Source organism: Platalea leucorodia (genome assembly GCF_965183815.1).
Source record: "Platalea leucorodia genome assembly, chromosome: 6".
In the NCBI taxonomy this organism is placed as follows: Eukaryota; Metazoa; Chordata; class Aves; order Pelecaniformes; family Threskiornithidae; genus Platalea; species Platalea leucorodia.
The window spans coordinates 82,523,537-82,546,760 of record NC_138828.1 but is presented as its reverse complement, the minus strand read 5'-3'; the positions used below and the strand labels follow the sequence as shown (position 1 = coordinate 82,546,760).

Below are 23,224 nucleotides of genomic sequence, written 5' to 3'. Positions count from 1 at the left end.
ATACTTAACTACTTGAATTCATATTCTGGCCAAAAATATTTAGCAAATGTAAAGTGGATTTCTATGGTAATTTTCTAAGGTTGTCTAATTTGATGTCCTTTCTGTGACTTCAGTTTCATTTATGAAATAAAAGCGAATATTTAAGCGTCTTGAATACCTTACTTCCACCTGCATTTGCCTATGTAGAAAACCATCACGTTATTTAGATTTAGGCTTCAAGTTTGCTTGTTGGTGCTAGATACTGGAAATATTGAAAATCTGTCATTATGAGGCAAATCTTGCCTCAGTTAGAGGCAAGGTTTGTTGTTTGCCACTTCTTTTCATGCTGTACTACCAATTTTTATTTTATATGTAATTTAACTCTATCTTACTTATCTACTTTGTAATCAATATAATTTAAAAAAAAACACAAAACTTTCTGTGAATTTTGAATTCCCAAACAAGCCTTTGGGAGACAATAAACATACCAATATCTGTTCCAGTACTGAGCAGCTTCTAGCTCTTCTGAAAATCTGAATGTATTAATAGAAATGGTTTCTGTGTCTGGTACTGGAGGATACCTCTGGATGTTAACTTAGGTTGACTTTGTTACTTAAGAATGGAACCTTTCCTGCTGATTGTATTTTGATTAATCAGTTTCCACACTGTTTGTATTCACAGTCATGGGTGAAAATTTTTCAAATCGTTAAAAACAACAACAGCAAAAAACCTTGAATGCACAGAGGAATATTAGATAAGAGAGGATGACACTCAGGAAATGTAAATCTTCCTAATTATTCTTAAATGGCACACCGATCTGTTTATCTTCCTGAAAAGAAACATTTCCTGCTATTCAATGTGTATAATCCCTTTCTTAATTTGATATAAATACTTCCAAGAAAGACGTTTGTTCTCTTTAAACTTCTTAATTGCTTATGTTGTCAAGATGTTTGTTAAGATGTTCAGCAAGCTTTACAGAGTTTCTTGTTAACTAACAAATAAACAGTTGAGGCAAATTCTCCTACTCGTTCCCCACAAATTAATAACTTTAATAATTCTGTTAATAGATTTCTGAACATAGTCACTCTGTTGCAGACCTGTGTGACTATCAGCTGGGATGAGTGCAGTGAAATCATTCTTCTTCCAAGTTCCTCCTGAAGTTGTGGATTAGCCATCAACAACTAAGCATACATTAATATTTTTTTGTTTCTGGAGATGGTGTTTTCCTACTTTAGAGACAATCTGACCAACCAGCTGAAAAAAATTACTCAGTAGGCTTGAACTGATTTGTATTGAAATGCAGGTTCTTTGTTTTCATGGAATCTCATAATTTCTGGGTTTTCATAGTGCTAATAGAGCACATAGTGGAGCAGATCATCTTGAGTGCCATTACGTGGCACATGCGGGACAACTGGGGGATCAGGCTCAGCCAGCATGGGTTTATGAAAGGCAGGTCCTGCTTCACTAACCTGGTCTCCTTCTATGACAAGGTGACCCGCTTAGTGGATGAGGGGAAGGCTGTGGATGCTGTCTACTTGGACTTTAGTAAGGCCTTTGACACTGTCTCCCACAGCATTCTCCTGGAGAAGCTGGCTGCACATGGCTTGGATCAGTGCACTCTGCACTGGGTTAAAAACTGGCTGGACGGCCAAGCCCAGAGAGTGGTGGTGAATGGAGTCAAGTCCAGTTGGTGACTGGTCACGAGTGGTGTTCCCCAGGGCTCAGTGTTGGGGCCGGTCCTGTTCAACGTCTTCCTTGATGATCTGGATGAGGGGATCGAGGGCACCCTCAGTAAGTCTGCAGATGACACCAAGTTGGGTGGAAGTGTCGATCTGCTGGAAGGTAGGAAGGCTCTGCAGAGGGACCTGGCCAGGCTGGGTCGTTGGGAGGGGGCCAACTGTATGAGATTCAACAAGGCTCAGGGCCGGGTCCTGCCCTTGGGTCACAACAACCCCAGGCACCGCTGCAGGCGTGGGGAGGAGTGCTGGAGCCAGCAGTGTGCTCAGGTGGCCAAGAGGGCCAATGGCATCCTGGCTTGTATCAGAAATAGTGTGGCCAGCACGACCAGGGAGGTGATCGTGCCCTTGTACTTGGCACTGGTGAGGCCACACCTCGAGTCCTGTGTTCAGTGTTGGGCCCCTCACTACAAGAAGGACATCGAGGTGCTGGAGCGTGGCCAGAAGGGCAACGAAGCTGGTGAAGGGTCTGGAGCACAAGTGTTATGGGGAGCGGCTGAGGGAACTGGGGTTGTTTAGCCTGGAGAAGAGGAGGCTGAGGGGAGACCTTATTGCTCTCTGCAACTACCTGAAAAGAGGCTGTAGCGAGGTGGGGGTCGGTCTCTTCTCCCAAGTAACAAGGGACAGGACGAGAAGGAAACGGCCTCAAGCTGCACCAGGGGAAGTTTAGTTTGGATATTAGGAAAAACTTCTTCCCCAAAAGGGCTGTCAGGCCCTGGCCCAGGCTGCCCATGGAAGTGGTTGAGTCTCCATCCCTGGAGGTATTTAAAAGATGGGTAGACGTGGTTCTTAGGGACATGGTTTAGTGGTGGACTTGGCAGTGCTGGGTTAACGGTTGGACTCGATGATCTTAAGGGTCTTTTTCAACCTTAACGATTCTGTGATTCTATGATTCTATGATAATAGTTTTATTTAGCTGAAATATATGCACTAAACAGTCCCTTTCTTCTTTCTTGGGAGTCATGATTTGAGATAAGATGAAACTGAGAATTCAAATGAAATTATGTCAAATATAGTCTAATGACCTAGTTAAATCTAACCTGCATTTAGCTTTCAAAGGAATACAGGTAACTGGCACTGTATAATGTAGAAGTGATCAAACTTTCCAAAAGGGTATTCCACAGTATGTGTTCCATATTTTTTCTTCCAGCTCAGATATTAAAAAACACAAACAACTCCTCCCAAACTCTAACAAACATTTGTTAGGTGCGTGCTTTTGTATATCATACTCCCATGTGTACTTCTAAAACCTCTTTCCACCTTTCTGGCAGTGTGTCAACACCATGAATCACATTTATTTGGCCTAAAATTTAGTGGAAAACTAGTTCACTTAACAAAGGCCTTAGAGTTAAAAATATCCATTTTTAATACTAAATGTTTTACTTAATAAATGATACCAAATAAGTATAATTAGTAAGACTGACAATTGTCAATCCTTAATGTTAGTACTCAGGAAACACCTTTTAGTTAGTGCTCTATCATGAAAATTTGTGTTCTAGAGAACTTGAGGCCAAAAGTAGTAAGAAAAATTAAAAAAAAAAAAAAACTGGAATAAAGGAGCAAAACCAGCTTGCAGTAGAATCCTGCTCAAACTTTTCAGTGTAGTGTTGTAATGGATAATAATAGAGTCTGAATGTGTTGACCTGCACTAAATGCAAGGAAGTTCATTTGCTTCTCCTACCATTATTGTATTTTAAATGTCAAGTTGAACAAAGAAAATTGCCTTGAAGAAGTCAGAGATTTACATATTAATTGGAAAAAGTGCAAGATTGTAATTTTTGATAGCTAAATCCTAAGCAGTATCTAAACATTGAAGTAATACAATCAGTCTTTGCATAAGGGCTCTTACTTCTGCTGACTAACATTATGTTATTATGTACGTTAAGCTATTTGTAGTCAAGCAAAACTATAAGGCAAAATATGCTTGATTTTAAATTCACAGTAATTGGCCATAGTGGGCTTTGCACTAGTTTAACTCAACCAATTTGTGAATAAGCCAATTTATTTGAGCTAAGCGAAAATCCAGTATGGTTACGGTCTGCTGGTGGAGCAGGACCAGCAGCTGCGAGTCAGAGGCTCTTGTTCATGATGGGCCAGTGCCGTTGCCTAAAGAAATCCCTGTTGAGGCTGCAGAGCACAGAGCGGCGTGCTCGTGGAAGAGGAGATTCAGCAATCAGCAACAGTTCTGGCAGAGAATCTTTCTAGTACAGATCTGGCCTCAAGTACAGTTTTAGAACAATCCAAAATAACCAGGGTTGGTTACACTAGGCTTTTATATCTTTTATCCCTTCTTTTTCTAGAACCGCTGGTGACACCTCCAAAACTTCATACATTAACAATAAAGAAACCTGTTGGTTTCAGTCACAGGCTGAACACATCATTCTGTCATCTTTGTGGATAATTCCCATAAATATAAATTAATAGAATTTGCATTGATACATAAATCCTAGTGAAACTGGTGTTCAGTGACGTAGCGTTATGTTGTATAGCGATTCAACAGCAAAATTGCCTTTTGTTAGCTCCTTTGAGAATGTACCTAGGTTAATCTATATATTACACTATATAAATGTAATTTCCTTTCCATTTATAAGAGAATGTTTTCTGTATCAACTCAGAACCGTGTGCTTCATAAAAAAACAGAGGGAAAATTAGTTTTGTTCCTTGGTAATGAAGATCATATAGTTTACAGCAAGTAGCAAAAATGAGAAATTACCTTGAAACAGTGCAGGAGATGCATTCATATTTAAATGTGACTTTAATCGGTTAACATGATTGATTAAAAAAAAAGAAATTAAATGTATTTCATTGTAGCTAAGATAAAAGTACACAAACAATACCCACCCAAGTATAAATACGCTCCTTCAAACAGCAGTTAGAGAGGTACTTAGCCTAATGTGCAATCTTTCAAGTGGCAGAGTGGAAGAATTTTTTAGTTTGACTAAATAATTGTTCTTTTAATCCTTTGCTCCGCTTTCACTGTGGTGCTTAAACATTTCCACTGGTAGATACTAATCCTAATATTTCTGTTCCCAACCTCTAGAGTCTCCTAGGTTATACTGCAGATAATATTTTTACAAGCTGTTACACATGACGATAACTGCCTGAAATTTTCCATATTATACATCTGAATGTACTTATTTACAAATTTTTGGTCTTTTGTGAGTTACTCCTTCCTTTTTTTTTCTAGTTAGAGATGTACAAATTCCTATTGACTCTATGCATTGCTCTGAAGACAAAGAAATTAAACTGCATCCTCAAAGACTATGTTGGGTGGTTTTCAACATGTCTAGTAGTGTTTGTGAAGAACTACCATTCTTTTCTTGAGCAGTAGTTAGCAGCAGAAGAAAGTTATGTTACAGAACAGTTGCATTCTTTTCTGTAACAGTTATGTTAGAGAATTTTGGCATTTTGCAAAGGCTTTTCTTTTTATAATTAAAGAAACACAGTTAAGAGGTGCTTGTTAGGAAGCTGACTGGGGAAAAAACCTACTTTTTTTTAATTTTTAGCAGTAATAGCCTACTGAGATAATTGGTGTAAAAATGTAATATGGAATTATATATTGTTAAGGATGACATCCTTGTTAAATAGCTTATTGTTAAAAATACAGCCTGAAGTCCATATACTTTAATGTTACTTAATACATTTGTGCTCTAATAAAAAACTTATTTTTTGTGCCTTTGCTTGTGCCGGAATGAGTTGAAAACCAACTTAGTGTCACTTTCTGTGTTTCAGACATAACACCTTCTCCTTGGCACCTGCTGTTCTGTTCTGCCAATTGCCACTTACTGCTGGGAATATATATATATATATATATATATATATATATATCTCAGATTCTTTTCTTTTACATCTCTAAGATTTTTATTGGCTGTCACTGCCAGTTGGGGTTATTTCCCCTCAAATTTGTAATTTTGTTCTTTCCTTCTCCATATGGTTAAGCTTAATCCAAAGTTATTGTCACTGCGTTACTGTTCAGAAAATTGATGCCAATGGTGGTAATGGTAAGAGGCAGCAGGTTAGGAAGGACTATTTCATTTGCAGCAGGAGGGGAAAACAGTCGGATCTCCTTACCATGGGGGCGAAAACACAAACCCAAATTCAGTTATCAGGTAGGCAGACAAATGCCTAGTACTGTGGTGATTAGAAAGGTTTAGGTACCATATGCAGTGGGATAATTAGATGTATTACTCATGGTTTTGTTGAAACAAACAATGAAAAAAATTGTTGATGTCTACTCAACTAGATCTATCTGCGGAATGTGTGGGACAGAAGTAGCTGTTAGGTCTGTGTGGGATGATGTTGCTGCTCTCTGTTCTTCTGACAAAAAATTAAGATCAGCAGAAGGAATACAGAGATGGTTTCTGTTCCTAGCAGATCCTGGGAGAAAGCCAGTACTTGCTTCTCGTTTGACCAAAGGTGGTTTCTGGAAAGGTTCTCTTTTGCCATGTCTAGAATTCTGTCTCTGAATAGGCTATTTAAATTAGCAAACTGTACTGCCATGGCAGGTCCCCAGTGATGAAAGTTGAAAATAACATAAAATTAAATATGATTGTGTGCCAGCATAGCATGGTACTCTTTTAACGCATGGAATATGCTCTACTGAAGAGTAATATCCTCCCCTCAGCCCAAATGGATGAGGTGGTTGCTCTCTAGTGGCAGATACATCATATATATGACCATCAAAAGACAGCATTGAATCTCAGTTTAGTTGAATAGTAGTAAGTTGAAAGCTCGGTCAGTTGATTTAAAAACAAACAAACAAACAAAAAGAAATGAAGCAACCTTTCAAGTCTCTCACACAATTTGTAATAACGCAATTGTATTTTTCTTCTGTTTTTTAGGATAGCTTTCTTTCCTATATCGCTGTGCAAAAGGTGCGCGATAGAGAGACACCGAGTGCTCTGTCAAGGGAACAGATCTTGACTGTAGATGAAATACAGGCTTTGCCTTCTCAGCCTCTGTACGATGTATAGAGGATAGGTGGACTACGAAGCAGGTCAAAAACTGGCCAGACTTCTGAACTTCCAGAGTAGTAGTGAAAGATTGATGGCCACCAACTGCCAGGGGCATTCTACAGGGCTCGGTGTCAAGCTGATATTATTTAATGTCTTGTCATTGGTTTGGGCAACAGGGTGAAATGCACCCTCAGTAAATTTCTGGAGAACACCGCTTTGGGAGGGAGATCGATACGCTGAAGGCTGGGGCTGCCATGAGGAGTATCTCAAGAGGCTGAGGAAATGGGCTGACAGAAACCTAACCAAGCTCAACAAAAGCCAATGCAAAGTCCTGCTGTGGGATGGAGCAATCTGATGCCATGCTCCGGGCCGGGGACGGGCTGTCTGGGCACTGCTCTGCAGAAAAGGACGTGAGGGACCTAGTGGACAACAAATTGAACGTGGGAGGGGAGAGCAACATTGTGGGAAAGAAGGCCAAACTCATACTGAGCTGTTTTGCTGAGTTTAGCATAAGCATAGACAGAGAGGGCCATGGTAAGAGGTTGTTCCCCTCTAGCCAGTAGTTGTAAGACCACATCTGCAGTACTGAGTCCTGTTTGGGGCTCACGACTAAACAAGACATTGCCATACTGGAATGAGTCCTTTGGCCCCGCTTTGATGAGGGGCTGGGCTAGAGACCTCCAGAAGCCCCTTCCAGCCAAAATTAACTTATGATGGTATATATAACAACCTGATTTTTGAATTTTAAGTTGGCAAAGGAGATTTTATACAGTGTGTGAAATGTGCAAAATAAGCAGCCTAAAAAAGCACTGTTAAGGGAATGCTCCCTTCTGTCTTTCTGAGTGAGAATTTATAGGTGCTCTATATTTACAATCTCTGCAGTGTTTTCTTTGCTGTTCATAATGTTAGCACGACTGCAATTGAATGGTGGAGGTGTGGCTATTGATGCTGTTGTGCCATTCTTTCAACACTACATTTCAAATTATTTCAGAACTGAAACAATTGGCAAACTAAAATGGAAAGACTGAAACAGTTATTTCCTTCTGCCTCTGTACTTGCACCTATTCTGGAGGTTTTCATCACCATGGAATGGGTGGCTGAATGTGAAATGTGCCAGCATCTGAAAATTCATGATCAGAAATGTTATGTTGTTCAAACTCTGTAATTCAAGTCGTTCTTTCTCCAAACTGGATACCTGAGTGTGTGCTTATTGGTTGATTAAGGGTAAAGAATGGCGGAAAAGAAAAAGTATAATAGTCTGGTCTCATCTGGTCTGTCTCAGATCATACTATTTTGTAGAGTTGTTATTTCATTTAGATAAATTTGTTTTGGATAAGGATTAAAATAACATGGTAATAATATTGGCTTTAACCTGTCCACGTTTTGCCTTAGAGAAGTTTGTACAGTCTTCTTGGAAAACAATTTTTCTTCATTTTCTTGGTAGTCATTTTAAATAATTTTCTTCATTTTCCCCAGTTGTTTGTTATTTAAATAAAAAAAAAAATGACATGAAGAATAAGTTAATTTTATTATTCTTCATACTATTAGAAATAGAACTCCCAGAAAATTAAATAACATCCATTTTGGGGGGATTTTGATTTAATCTGTTGTATAAATAGAGAGGAAGACTGTTTGCTTCTGTTTTCTGCTGTTCTTTATGGGAAAGGTTTTCATTAAAAAAAGATATATTACTTGTTACAGAGACACTAGAGTACTAACTTGCTGCATATGTCTGGAGTGTTTTGCTTCCTTCACTTCCAGTACTTTACATTAGCTGAAACTGAAACTCCTGGGAATCTTTTTCCTTAGGTTTAGTGATGTATAAGATTGTTTTAAATGCTGTTTAGGAGAGTTCACAGACAGTAACGTTACCCTAGGGGAGGTAGCCTTCGAGGGTCCATCGCCAGCTGATGGATGGCACTCCCGGGAGTGCCAGCTTCTCTTCTTTGGCTAGTGGAAGCCTGGGGAGATCAGCCTGCCTACGATAAACTTAAACAGAGTGCTACCTGCCTTTATAGTTGCTGCTATTTTTGTTTAGTATTCAGGTAAGGATTATTTAAATCCTTTTATGTTATTTCCTCTAATACAATGTCTTAGACATTGAAAAAAACCAAAGATAATATTAAAACTTCTGTTCTAGATGCAATATCTATTAAGGTAGGAAATAAAACTTCCCCCCTCGCCCCTTCAACATAAATAACCCCAAAATTAGTTAGAAAAAGCTGTAGAACCTTACTAAGGAAATTGCCATCTCTCTTTTGCTTTTTTTTTTTTTTTTTTTTTTTGTCTTTTCTCCTAGCCAATACAGCTGTTGCCTGCTTTGTGGTGGAGTTCCTTTGAGAACTAGATCTTAAGTAATGCTGCCTTTAGGATTGTTAACAGATTCTTATACCAAAAAGAACTGTCAAGGAAATGGTACGTTAAATATCAACTAAGAATTTAACTTTGTAAAATATGTGCTGTTTATAGTGACAAGTCTCATACAAATCCAGTAATACAGCACAAAGTACACTAAAGCCAGGGATTTCACTAGTGTGTGCTACTGTTACTCTAGCGTGGTGTGCCCTCATGTGGTTAAATGAAATATCTTCCTTCAATGAGTCAGACACCCTTTGAATTTATTGTCTATTTTACGAAAGAACTGGGAGAAATAGGCTTAGCTAAATGGGAGATAGTTTGACGCCAAGTAGATTTTTGGTATTTTTTTGTTGTTGTACAGCTCTCAAATGATTTGGGACTTGGAGATGGGTACAGATATGCTAGCTTTTGGTTCTGATTCAACAACAGATGTGTGCATTTTTCTTGTCTTTGAGGATCCGCTTACCAATATTTAGGGCAAAGTGGCTTCATTTCTGATTGGTTAATACTGATAACTCTAAGTATGGAAATGGAAACTTGTTTGTTGATTTTCTCCCACATAATATATAATACCACTAGTCTTTTACCTTGATACCATTTGGTTACCCCAAGACTTAATTTGTGTTAGTAATAAGTAGCTAGCTACTCTAGGTATCTCACATCATGCATGTTATGCATTTGTAAGCTTGACTATTAGTTCTGTATTCAGTTTTGGAAGGAATTAGAGTTAGTGAGGTGTTATTTTGTATTTTTTTATTTCTCATAATTCACGTAGATTGCTAGCAGCTTTTCTTGAGGGCTTCATATTCTTACAGCAAATGGCATATGATAATGACTTTTCTTGCACTTATGAAAGTAGTGTAACAAATTTTTGCCCCAAATTAAAAATTGGTAAAACTGGAGAAAAACAGGAAAATGCACTTACGGCATCAGTGACATATACTGTTTTCATTAAAAAGGAAAACAACAGATGTCAGTAGGGGGTTGTACTAGTAATAACTTATTAACTGTGAGAAGTTAAATAAATGAAAGTTATTGAATGCAAAAAATTACTTCATCCTCAATTACTGCTCAGTTGTTGCGAAGACCATTCAACGCAACTGAAAGTTAACATTTCTGTCGGATTTGAGGTCACTACCGCTTAGTGTGTGTTTACTGATTATCAGGTAGACTTTAGCTTTCTGATTATTTTTAGCTGAGGTAAGAGAAATCTCATGTTTTACTGTTTAAGGGAACATTTTTTTGAATTCTAGCCTGTTAATCACTGGTGAGTTGCAGAGAGATGATCATTTGGAGCTAAATAACTTGCCTTTACTGGTTTCAACATTTTAAGTTCCCACATGGATGCGTGATGTTGTCTCGCTAGGACAATGGTAAACAAAAGGAAGATGGTCACAAGATCTCAAGCAGGAAGGACTGGTATCTCCAAATGTTGCTTCAATTAACATTCAGTCTATGCTATATGAAACCCATAAGCATACTTGATTTAGAGCTTTGGAAGACTCAAAGGTAGGGAGATGCCGATTCCTTTTAGGCACCCAGCTCCTGGAGTATAATTCATAAACTGAAGTTATATGATTAGGCTCCTTGTTCAACACCTGGAGAAGAGAGATGCTTAGGAGTGATATTTATAAGATGGCAAGTGGGAAACATGTCAAAGAAAGTAGACTTTTTGAAATTCCGACCCTTTCTGAAACTTGTATGCTCAACTCTGAGCCTACAGAGGGGAGCTTATGTCATATGGTGATTAATAGCAGATTTGCTTGGAGTTAGTCTAAATCCTCATTCAGGGTGAAAAAATGGCTCATCCTTCTCTTTTCAAACCCAACCGCGCTAGTGTTGCAGCCCATCTTCTTATATAATATTCTAGATGTTAAGATATTCACCCATGAAGGAAGAAGACTTGGTTCACTTCTCGCCTGAGGTGTACTTCAAATGAACATTTCTTACTCCCCCAAGACAATGCTGTACCCACCAGTTAATAGCCTGGTCTCTAAGCTACGTGAGGTAGTCATCCTGCTAAAATTATGCCATTATGTGGGGAAGAATTCTTGTTCATCTATCCATCTTAGTATACTCATCAGCTATTCTTACCCATAATGAAGAAACAGATGACAGAAAATGAGTGTTTAACACTAATCATAAACTTGAATTTATGAAATGGTACAACCTAACTTGCTTGGTGTAACCTAAAAACCTGAAGTAACGGGTATCTGCGTATTTCGTATTGTCTTTGGCAGTTGTGATTGGCTGGGAGCAAGCCCTTTTGCACAATTAAGATTCACAGTGAATTAGAAATAGAGAGGAACATCTTACAATTCGACTTTTCTATTTTGTTTGCATTAAAGGCATTGAGCAGATTTTTTAAGAGTCAAATTAAGTCAACAGTTTAGTTGAAGACTGATTACTCAAAAGCGTTAGTAACCCATTGTGTAATTGGTCCAGTTAAACACCTGCTTAAGCTTTTCTAGTTTGGCAAAAGCTGGAATTATCAAAATTTCTAACAAGACACGAGAAACCTGTATTCAGGAAGGGAATTATTTAGCTCTTAAAAGATTCTTTGCAATCCTAACAGCACAGAGACAGAGAGGGTATGTTGTAATTAATGTTGCTGTTTGTACTGCCCGTTCCATGAGGCGGTCTTGGTCCCAGTGCTGTTACCAGTTGACAAGTGTCCACACCACAGTGCGGCACCGCCATAAATGGCATTAATTGGCATTCTTCTTGTCAGGCTTTGCACGGAGGTTGAATGAACCATAGCAATTGAACAACTGTTTCTCTATCCTTAGGGCTTTTCTTGGGGCCACGGTTGAGGCAAGTTGTCTGGGTGGTGTGGGGAAGCTCGAGTCATGTACGTGAGCAAGTGAATCCGTAGGAAACTTGAGGAACATAAATCTGCTATCTTTTGTGAGTGGAATATGAACATAATCTTTTTCCTGTCTACCAGGTAACTCCTTATATGATGGAGTTATAAGAAAAGAAGCTGGAATTCATATTGGCCTTCTAAATAGCATCACAGTAATTTAGTGCCAATTAACAGTAGAACTTTGTCACAAAAGGAGAATTTAAAAATTTTTGCTCCTAATTTATTACAAATGAGAGGCAAAATATATCAGTGGAGATATTTTATTAGCTTAACTTATGTTAATTCCTGTTTCAATTGTGGGAGAGTCAGTGAAAGCATATTGCAGGTTTTTATGTCTGTTCTATAAAAGATAATTTTTCAGGAAGATTTGTAGGTAGAAAATAAGCGCATTTTTTTTTTAATTGTTTTTTTCTTCTTTTTGTTAACAGAACAAGTAGTGGGAAATTCCACAGAGAATTAATACTTGCTGAAGAACTTTAAAATACTTGCTGAAGAACTTTTAAAGTGCCTTATATAATATTCATTCACGTTGGCTAGGATATAAGCCTCTTCCCATGGTGTGAACACTGATAAGAAGAATATAAATTAACAGTAACGGTGTTGCTATCTCTAAATTGCATCCTAAAGGTACATCATGTAGACAGAATAGAAATATGCAAATTTGTTCAGGAATTTGTATTTGGCAGCGGAAACGTGAATCAGAGCAGCTAGCTGTCCTCAAGCTAGATTGGATGAAAATATAGTGGCTCTAATCAGTGTTGCCTGAGTTATCTATGCACTTTGCATCCAAAAGGTAGGTGTGTCACTGGCATTTTTTAACATCCTAGGCAATAATTTATACATTAGAGAGAACAGTCTGCTTATTTATTAATTCTTCTGTATCAGGAACAGTGTGGCCAGCAGGGCCAGGGAGGTGATGGTGCCCCTGTGCTGGGCACTGGTGAGGCCGCACCTCAAGTCCTGTGTTCAGTGTTGGGCCCCTCACTACAAGAAGGACATCGAGGTGCTGGAGCGTGTCCAGAGGAGGGCAACGAAGCTGGTGAAGGGTCTGGAGCACAAGTGTTATGGGGAGCGGCTGAGGGAGCTGGGGTTGTTTAGTCTGGAGAAGAGGAGGCTGAGGGGAGACCTCATCGCTCTCTACAACTACCTGAAAGGAGGTTGTAGCGAGGTGGGGGTCGGTCTCTTCTCCCTAGTAATGAGTGATAGGATGAGAGGAAACGGCCTCAAGCTGCGCCAGGGGAGGTTTAGGTTGGATATTAGGAAAAACTTCTTCACCGAAAGGGTGGTCAAGCATTGGCACAGGCTGCCCAGGGAAGTGGTGGAGTCTCCATCCCTGGAGGTATTTAAAGAACGGATAGATGTGGTGCTCGAGGACATGGTATAGATGGACTTGGCAGTGCTGGGTTAACGGATGGACTCGATGATCTTAAGGGTCTTTTCCAACCTTGACGATTCTATGGTTCTATGATTCTAACCAGCAAGTGTTTGTAAATACTGAAGGAACCTGGAATAAGTGCAAAAAGACTGGGTTAAAACACTGGAATTTGGTGTGGATAGTGAAAGTTACATTTGTCAGTGAAATTTCACATATCTATATGTAATAGAAAAAGAATTTCAGTTTTATGAATTAGGTAGACAGCTGGTGCTAACTGTGCAGAGATAATGACAAGAGTTAATTATGTAAGCTCTTAGGAGAAAACTAACTGTTACAATTTATGGGCTAAGGACAGTGGCAAATTCCTTAAGTTGATAGAGAAAATTGAAGAACGATTATTATCAAAAAAAGGAGTTGTATTAAAGACCAAATTGTGCTCAACAGAACATCTTTGTTCACAATTATATTGGTGTAATAAGCAAAAAGACCCAGTTTTTTACGTAGTACTAGAGAATAAGCACAAGTATGAAAACACCCAAAAAGTAGCTGCTTCTCTGTTTTGTACATGAACGGAGGAGTTTGTTGAAAGTATTTTCAACTGTATTTTGCTCAATAATATCTTGTAGTTGGACTAGGATTACTTAATGAGCTACTGCTGAGAGCCATATCATAAAGTAAGTTTATGATGTAGAGTCGGAATATATAAGGTGAAGTCCCATGTGTTTTTGCTCTGTTTCTGAATGGTGAAAGTGAAGAAGTTTACGAACACGGTGTTCAGGTCTGTTCTCTACTTCATTTTGAGCAAGGAATTTAATCTGATCTTCCTACAGCCATGCCAGTGCTTTAACCCATAACACAATCTGTTTCTCTCACAAAGTATTTTGAAAGGTCTGTGTTTCATCCTGCTGGCAAAGGAAACAAAAAAAGAAAACCCAACCCTGAGATGGTTTGGAAAACAAAATTCTTGTTTTCCAGACAGCTGTAGTGATTTTTTTTTTCTTTGATGAAACGAACTTCTTTCGGAAACAGGAGGATTTTGAAAAACAACGCTGAAGGGGATACCATTAGTATAACCAGTGAGGCAATAAGATAGTGCATTCGAGTGGAAGAGTAGCGTTATATCTAGAAGCAAAAGGGCCCTTACACTAAAATGTCAGGGCTGTCTTTTTTCAGGTCATTGAGTGTTTCCAGCAGCTTGGTGATATATGAGTGTATGAGAAGAGAGGAATAACTTGTAGCTGTTCACATTCAAGAAATGCCAGTGGGAAGAACAAGTAATATTTACTTGCAAATAGAGAGGACATAGGAAAATTTCTTGCAAATAATTAATGATCTTTCAGAGAAACCCTTTTACATTGATTTCACTTGTGCCACCAAACCAAAGTATTTGCGTGAATGGTTTTCACAACGTAAATGTTTGCATAGCCATGTTTGATTTACCTGCTTTGGCTTATTAAAACCAAGCAAACAGATAAATGCTGTCCACCCTCTGAAAAACCCCAACAGCCTCTGTCATTGATATTTTAAAATCATAAAATCACAGAATCATAGGATGGTTTGGGTTGGAAGGGAACTTTAAAGATCACCTGGTCCAGTCCCCTTGCCAGATGTAGGGACATCTTCCACTAGGATCAGGTTGCTCAAAGCCCCATACAACCTGATGTTGAATACATCCAGTGATGGGACATCCACAGCTTCTCTGGTCAACCTGTTTCAGCGTCTCACCACCCTCATCATAAAAAAAATTCTTCCTTATATCTGATCTAAATCTACCCTCTTTTAGTTTAAAACCATTACCCCTTGTCTTCTCACTACAGGCCCTGGTAAGAAGTCTCTTTCAGTACTTAAAGAGGGTTTGTAAGAAAGAAAGGCTGCAATAAGGTCTCCTTGGAGCCTTCTCTTCTCCAGGCTGAACAACCCCAACTCTCTCAACCTGTCTTCATAGGAGAGATGTTCCAGCTCTCTGATCATCTTCATGGTTCTCCACCAGACCAGCTCTAACAGGTCCATGTCTGTCTTTTGCTGGGGACCGCAGAGGTGGATGCAGTACTCCAAGCGGGGTCTCACAAGAGCGAAGTAGGATCACCTTCCTTGACCTGCTGGCTGCACTTTTGATGCAACCCAGGATAAGACTGACTTTCTAGGTTGCAAGCGCACATTGCTGGCTCATAGCTAATTTTTCATCTACCAGTATCCCCCAGTCCTTCTCTTCAGGGCTGCTCTCAATCCTTTCAATCCTTAGAACCCGAGGGAATGGCAGGAAGCTACGCCAGGGGAGGTTTAGGTTGGACATCAGGAAAAGGTTCTTCACCCAGAGGGTGGTGGAGCACTGGAACAGGCTCCCCTGGGAGGTGGTCACGGCACCAAGCCTGACAAGATTCAAGAAGCATTTGGACAACGCCCTCAGACACATGGTGTGAGTTTTGGGGTTGTCCTATGCAGGGACAGGAGTTGGACTCGATCCTTGTGAGTCCCTTCCAACTCAGGACATTCTGTGGTTCTACGATTCTATGATTCTTTCATCACCCAGTCTGTACTGAAAAAATAATAACAAGACATCAGTCCTAGGTGAGTGATCAGTGGCAAATCCCAAGGATTAGTATAATAATAAATAAAAAAAAAAACCATATCAATATTTTCCTCAAAGATTGTCAATATAAGTATATTTTGTAATGTGATAATGGAAAATCTTGAGTATCTAATGCAATTCAAGCAGGTATTGAGGAAAGGGGGGGGGGGGAAGTATTACAATTCTTCTTCAACTTTTGGCCCTTGCATTTCAGAAATCTGTAGGGAAAAAAGTTTCATTCACAGAGCCAGGAATGTGTTTCTATGAGCTGTAGCTGCTGACTCGGGATTAATTTGATGAGTATGTGATCCAGCTCTATCCCCTTTCACTTCTGGCATCCCTGCCCGCACATGACCTCTGCAACAGGGAAATCCATGCTAATAGAATTTTCTGCTTTTAGCAAAGACATCCTCACCTTTCTTTTGTGCTGCTGGAGCTGTGTAAGGAAGACTTAATTCAGGATGGGACTGAACTATTAATTAGTGAAGTTCTGTTTTTCCAACAGAGATCTGTGCTAGAGCTGTGTGAAGCTTCTTTAATAAAATAGGAGAGCAAGGTTTCCCTAGTGTGATCCCAAAGCCAGGATCATTATAGGGTTGCTAAATGAGCTTATGGTAATTATCAAGTGATATATTTGATAATTGTACAGAATTTTGGGTGAGGTCTGCATTAATTAGTAACAGAAGCTGATAGAGATGTGCTTTCCTTTATACCAGTATAGGTGGGATAAGATATTTAAAATAAACCAGTTAGCTTTAAAGCCCTGACAGAAAACTGAGCTATGTTCTTGCTTTGTCTTTTTCCTTTTTCTTATTTTTTTCCTTTTTTTTTCTTTTTTTTTTTTCCCTTTTAATATGGATGCAGTTAAAATTTATGCAGCTGCCTCAGAGCTTGCTGCCTAAGGTGCCCGTCTCCTAACTTGGGAATTCAGAAAATGACTCTCCATAGTCTGGCTTACAGATACCCGCAGTTCACTCTGACTATGTAAAAAATTCTGAATTTTGTGTTTGTCCTTATGCCTTCTTGAAGAAAAAGAACAGTGATACCTGATGACCAGCCAGCTCCCATTAAACAAAACACACATAATTAAAATCAACGTATGTTCAACCAATTACTATTTTTCCTTTGCATATTATATGCTTACCCATTCAAGAAATGGATTTTTGCAGGACTTGCCTCATACTTACCAGTTTTAGGAGGAAGGCCTCTCTTGTCGCTCAACGCAGTTGGTGTAAATTAAATCAGGATATTTACTTTTCTATCTAAGTACTTTTTATTCAAAGTCGCCTGGAGATAAATGTTGTGTTATAAGGGCTGTACATAAAATGGTTTGTCGGTTCTGCTGAAACAATGTTGTACTAGTAACTCCAACATGTAGCAACATTTTGTTAAAGAACACACACGCATACACTCACTCTATATCTATCTATATATAAATACATATTTATATATACCACCAAAACACTTTGGAGGTTATCATGGTAAAATATTTATTCAGGATTTATTTAGCTTAATTTAACAGTCTAATACCTAGGTGCTCGTTCTCAGTCTGATTTTCTAGGTTCCTTTCCTCGTCAATCGACTGCCTGTCTGTAGGCACAACTTTATCGTATTCTGCGACAGCTGTGGTCCCTATTCCCATTCAGCGACTGCCTTAGTTCAGTACTCGTAGATGATCTTACAATAGATGTGTAACTTCTTTGTAGGTAAAGTTAGGTGAAAAACATCCCCCCTGGTAGTTGAATGGTGCGCAGAAGGAGCAGACTTGCAGACTTACAATCCAGTAACACCGATATTGATGATTTTTAATGGGAAACTAAAATTTTAGGGTACCAAAAGAAGTCTGCAATCCAACTGATTTCTGTGTCCTCACAGGACTGCAGCAGTTCTTCTGCCAGCTACAACTGCTTTGTGTTTGTGCTATTTTGAGCATTTTTTTTTAGCTATTGACCCCTGCATCTATCTAATAGACATCTATGAAATAAGCTGATTTGATTTAATTTATTGACCACCTTTTCTTTACTTCAGATCTTTTTCTCCTCTATAGTATCTGAACTGTTCTGGCAGCCTAGTTCTAGTTTGTTCAATAAATAATGAAGATTACGTTCTGACATTATTCCCTTCATCTTCAGGTCTCCTACGTGAATCTCATCAACTGCTTAAACAATTGTATTGCCTGCTGTATGTGAAAGCTTTTCGTAGTCATCGTGATGATGTGCTGGACAAATCCATTCAGTTTGCTAACCCCGAGTTAGGTTACAGAGGCAGCCTAGTTTGTTTACTTATAAAATTCTAAACCCCTTAAATAGACAATGATCAACCACAAAAGGATCTTCAGGAAATTTCATGAAGGATAATTTCAAGGGAAAACTAATAAAGACAATATTATTTCTAAATATAAATAGTGGAAAAAACCAGATGATTGAAGATTATTACTTTTCTGTAGCCAAGCAGACTCCTTCCTGAAAGAAGGCTCTGGAATACAATTTTTTCACCCACTACATCCATGCATATGCATATGGTGTTTTCAAGCCCTGGTAATCGCTTTTTTTTTCTTTTTTTTTTTTTTTTTTCTTTTTTTACTTCTTCAATAGTCTATAGTTTTTAGATGTGATTTGAAAAAAAAAACAAAACATAGCTCAAAGAGCAAAAAAAATGTAGCACAAACAGCACGACACAAGGCTTTTTGGTCACAACTCTACCAAACACCTTGTCACGCTCCGTGTAACAGGGATGGGATGACAGTGAATTTTTATACTTCATTTTGAATTCTCATGCTTTGTAGTGTACTGTCTTTATTGCAAAGGTTTTTATTTTCTTACATGAAATTTCTGGGTTAGCACACCCCGATACGTTGCTTCAGCTGCCCTGGTTTGTATCCTGGTACGGGGTGAATTGCATCCCTGAGCGTTATGGATCCACTGCTGTTATTTCATGCATTTCATACCTGATGATACCTGATTCAGTATTCCTGTTTTACAGAAAGGCAGCCTTTTACTGGTGGAGTGATAGAAGATTTTTTTGGTCCAGCAAAAAGCTGTGGTATACACTGTGCTGTATTGTTAAGCTTTGTTGGTTAAAGTTTCTAATCAGTTTATTCACAGCTCACTAAGGAATTCCTTTAGGAGATTCTACAAACATGGAAGCAGATTTTCTTTGTTTTTAAATACTGGGGAGAAAGTGCGATCATTCCACTATTTGCTTTTGTCTTATGCCAGTATATTATAAATACACTGGAGCAATACTAAACAGAATAGTTTTAACCTGTATAATCTTTGCAGCAGGAGCTGTTCATTCCTTAATGTCTGGAAAGCATCCGCGATGTTTTTGTCACGGGTTGGATGTAACTGACAGTACTTATCTCAAGGGCTGATTGCTTTTTGAATGGTTTCTGACCCATATGTGTTAGGTTTTCATTCTATCAGTGCATTCATTTTTTTTTTTTAAATGAAAAACAATGGCAAAAATGGTGCTTTAGCACCAATGCCCTTCCATACCTGTTTATTATCTTTTTCTCCTTCACTGCTTGACCGTGGTTTGCTTAGCCCAGACTAAATAGAGGTTAAAGGGAAAACCCTTTTTTGAGGTATGTGCTGCCGTGCTTTGGATTTTAAACTTTAAATTTTATTTATTCAATACATGTGACCATTACATCATTTCCAGAGTAAAGAAAATAGGGGGGGTATTGAGTTAGGTGGCCATCTATTGTGCTATGAATAGTTGAAGAATCTTTCAAACTGCTAAAAACTTGGTTTTCTTTCCCAAAGGTAACAACGCTTGTTAACACAAGCAATAAAGGACCATCTGGCAAAAAGAAAGGGCGCTCTAAGAAGGCTCACGTGTTGGCTGCTTCAGTGGAGCAGGCCACTCAAAACTTTTTAGAAAAAGGAGATCAAATCGCTAAAGAGAGCCAGGATCTGAAGGAGGAGCTGGTTGCTGCTGTAGAGGATGTACGCAAACAAGGTATGTGGAACAAAATGCTTAACGGGGTAACGGTTTTATTTGATGCTTTTCAAGATTTCTTCCAAAACAAGTGTATCAGCTGCTGTGATAATGTAATTAAAACTATGTCCTATATTACAGTATATCTGTAATATGGCATATAAGTATTAAAATAGCTATAGCTTTGTGAATGGCAATGTGTACAAAGAATCTTCTAATTTTGGTAAAAAAATGTGTTTTTTTCTTTCCTTTTAGCTGTTCTATCAGCAAATAGTAAACTCAAATATTACTTAGAAGGCATGCTGCCCAGTGCCCAAGCTTATTGTTTAATTTTCAGCTTGCTTTTTATTCTGCTGTGTAACAAAATGACATGATTTTTCTCTTTACTAAATTTGAGCAGTGGTTTAAAGCCTATGGATGCAAATGTACAGTTCGGATTATGGTGCATACATTTCTGAACAATCTAAACATTATCAATCAAATAGTACAGCAATATAGAATTACTTGTGGTTTCAAGTATATATTAAAATATATACAAAGCTTATCAAAGTCTGAAAATATACAGATAATAGCAATATTAAAACCATGATTTTTTCTGGGTGTTGGTGATAACAAGATAAATATTAACATTAGTTTGCATACTGCACAGCTTAAACTGCAAGTTTCAAGATACGCAATGTTACAAAAAATTGCCTAGTTGGGCGTGGGACTCAGACGCGGGATAATAACATTTTCTTTACTGGCAGAAATAATCCTGGTTTTGCATGATTTAATATTTGAAGTTTAAATTGGTATTCTAAGAAAACTGCTTTCAAATAAGGCTTTGAAATTTTAGAAGTATCATGGATATCATCTGAACATTTTTCCTTCAAATGGTAAAATGTATGTCAGATGCTTTCAAATTTACATGTGTGGTAGGGGAAAAATATGTTTTCAATATGTGCTCATAAAAAAAACTTATCCATTTTATTGACTTTGATTGCAATTATCTTTATTGCAGCAGAATTAAGTACCTTTCAGGTTTTTTCCATTGTAAATCCTATAATCTAAAGATACCATCTGCCAGTATCATAGGTCCTGGGTTTTAGAACAAGACTGGCAGATCTCCAACGGATCTTTCAAAAGGAGTCTAAAGGACTTAGGTATAAAGTACTGATTTTCAGTGAGTTAGGCCCCCAGCACTCATATGATATTTTTTTCAGTTCACGAAAATTGGACTCAAATGATCATAGGAGCAGGCAGAGTTAAAATTCTGTATTTGGGAATATTCCAGTCTGTTCCATCCTGAGGCTATTTCTTCCTCCTATCCACAACATATATATTTAGTTTCACTGTTTTCCTGTTCCTATATGTTGTTTTTTTTAATATTGAATTTCCAGTACATCATCATAAGTCGAGTATTTGCTGTATACTCTGTGTACAGTGTTATGCCAGTATTCTGGTGGGGGAGGTGGGGCTGGGTGCTTTTGTTGTTGTTTTTTTTTTTTTTTTTTTTATTTAGAATTTTGATGCTGATGCCTGGTTGTTCTGGCATGCAGTTTCATTTGTCAACTACTTCAGTTTCCCGTTGCTTACATGACTTATTTTGTGTTATGTCAAATTCAGCATCTTCAGCGCTGACACGAGTGCCCTGTTCCCTCTGAATTTAGAGCTCCCTCCCTTTGGGGCTGCGATGCTGACTCAGTTTTGCTAGCTTCTCCCAAGGAGCCTTCTCCTGAGTTAGAGTCATCAGCCGAAACAGTTGCGTGCTTTCTGATCTAGGCAACTATGCCACGTTCATTAGCATGGTGTCAGAGCTGCTTCTTATCTTTCTTTATCATTAGAGCTTTGTATTAGTTAACAGTGATTTCTTTTGTAGATTTTTGCTTTGTAAAGCTAGAGGCATCTGAGAGGATTTGCTGTGGAGAATTTTGGTTTTCTTCTTGATTGAATTTCTGGCTTTTTAGTGGATGATAAGCCTTTTATTCTTTTTTTTAATCTCTGTTAAAAAAAAAAAAAGATGCAGGAAGCGGAGAGAAAAAAAAGGTCTTAAACAGTATTACACAGAATGCTACAAGCATTCGTCTTTTGTCAACATTGCAGGCTAGAGAAAAGTCTGTCAGAAAAGTGGAGCAGCTTTTTTGGGTCTGTACAACATGAGCCCGTAATTAGGAGAGCAGGAGACACCAAACGGCGTTATTGGCACACACGAGCCGTGTAAACTAGACCAGCCTTGGTGCAATGTGAAATGATATGTTTAGCTCAGTGACATGAAGAGCTGGATTAATGAACTGAGGCTGTGTTTTGCCGGAGTATTGCTAGTTGATTTTCTGGCAAAATTCCAGCTTGGATAATTGCACCGTCAACCTAAAAACGTCTCCTGCAGTTACAGCTGGCTCTGGTGTGCTCCTCATTTCTTGCCCTATATTGCTGTATGCTATTATATGCTACTATAGACAGTTGTTGCAATTCATCCCGGAGAGAGTTGCTTTCCATTGATAGGTATGAAACGAATGTACTGTATCATTTGCAAAGTACTTTGGAATGAACATGAATGCAAAGAATATATAGCTTTAAGATGATAATTTGAGCTTTAATTTGATAACGTGGAAGGGTAAGATGTATTTGGATAGCTGTATGAAACTCTGATGATCGACAGTTTTGATTTACAACGTTGAGTTCTAAAAAAACAACCAAGAGCAAGAAGATAGATTTTTAATGTGTTTTTTTTTTTAATTTCATGTAATTTTATGAAAAAGAGTAAATATTTTATGCATAAAGCTCATAACTGTGTATCTATGAGTGTATGTATATATCCCATAATAATTCCATAATAGGAATACTTTAGCCTCATAGGTCTTAAAAATACCAAAATAGTGAAAATAAGCTTTAGTTCAAAACCATCTAAGTGAAATTATCCAATTGGTGTGCCATTGAATACTTTGCTGCATGGGTGTTTATTCCCATCTTGTCAGAGCTGTGTAAAAGGTCTCCCAGATGGGGGACAGATGAGACCTGGGAAATGCTGGTGTTTGTCGTTCATGGCATCTTACATTGGAGGGGAGGGAAAGCAGACAGCCTTCTGCGTATTGAAGTTTTGGGAGGAGTGAGATTTTTGTGTATTTTTTTGGCTATAGTAACCCTAAGAAAACTACAAAGCCTGACAAGCGCAGGAAAGTGAAGAAGAACTCACAGAAGTAAGAAATACAGTCTGGGGAGGGGAACAGAGGCGTATGTTGTCATAGCATAGGTGTCTAAATGCAACTGGTCTTTTATTGATCATTAGAGAAGAAGGAAATTCCCTGTGGACAGGACATCCAGGTTGTGATTCAAACAAAAATCCACAAAGAACTGCTGGTCCATTGGGCTCAGGTCTGATTAAATTTATTAAGAAACAGTCTGGGGTGCCAAGGAAAGCAAGACAAGGAAATAGATTATATTTATATAAAATTATTCTATCTATTA

At 38.4% G+C, this 23,224-nt stretch overlaps 1 protein-coding gene across 3 annotated transcripts in view; it reads left to right on the top strand.

The window, feature by feature from the left end:
• The window catches only part of CTNNA2 (catenin alpha 2), a gene marked incomplete at both ends in the record, with an annotated part of 509,011 nt that overhangs the window by 73,550 nt on the left and 412,237 nt on the right, over nucleotides 1-23,224 (top strand). For all 3 annotated transcript variants that reach the window (XM_082315551.1, XM_082315553.1, XM_082315552.1), the window contains one exon: nucleotides 19,606-19,801. In XM_082315551.1, the coding sequence (XP_082171677.1) occupies nucleotides 19,606-19,801 (196 nt within the window). The remainder of the gene's footprint in view (nucleotides 1-19,605; nucleotides 19,802-23,224) is intronic.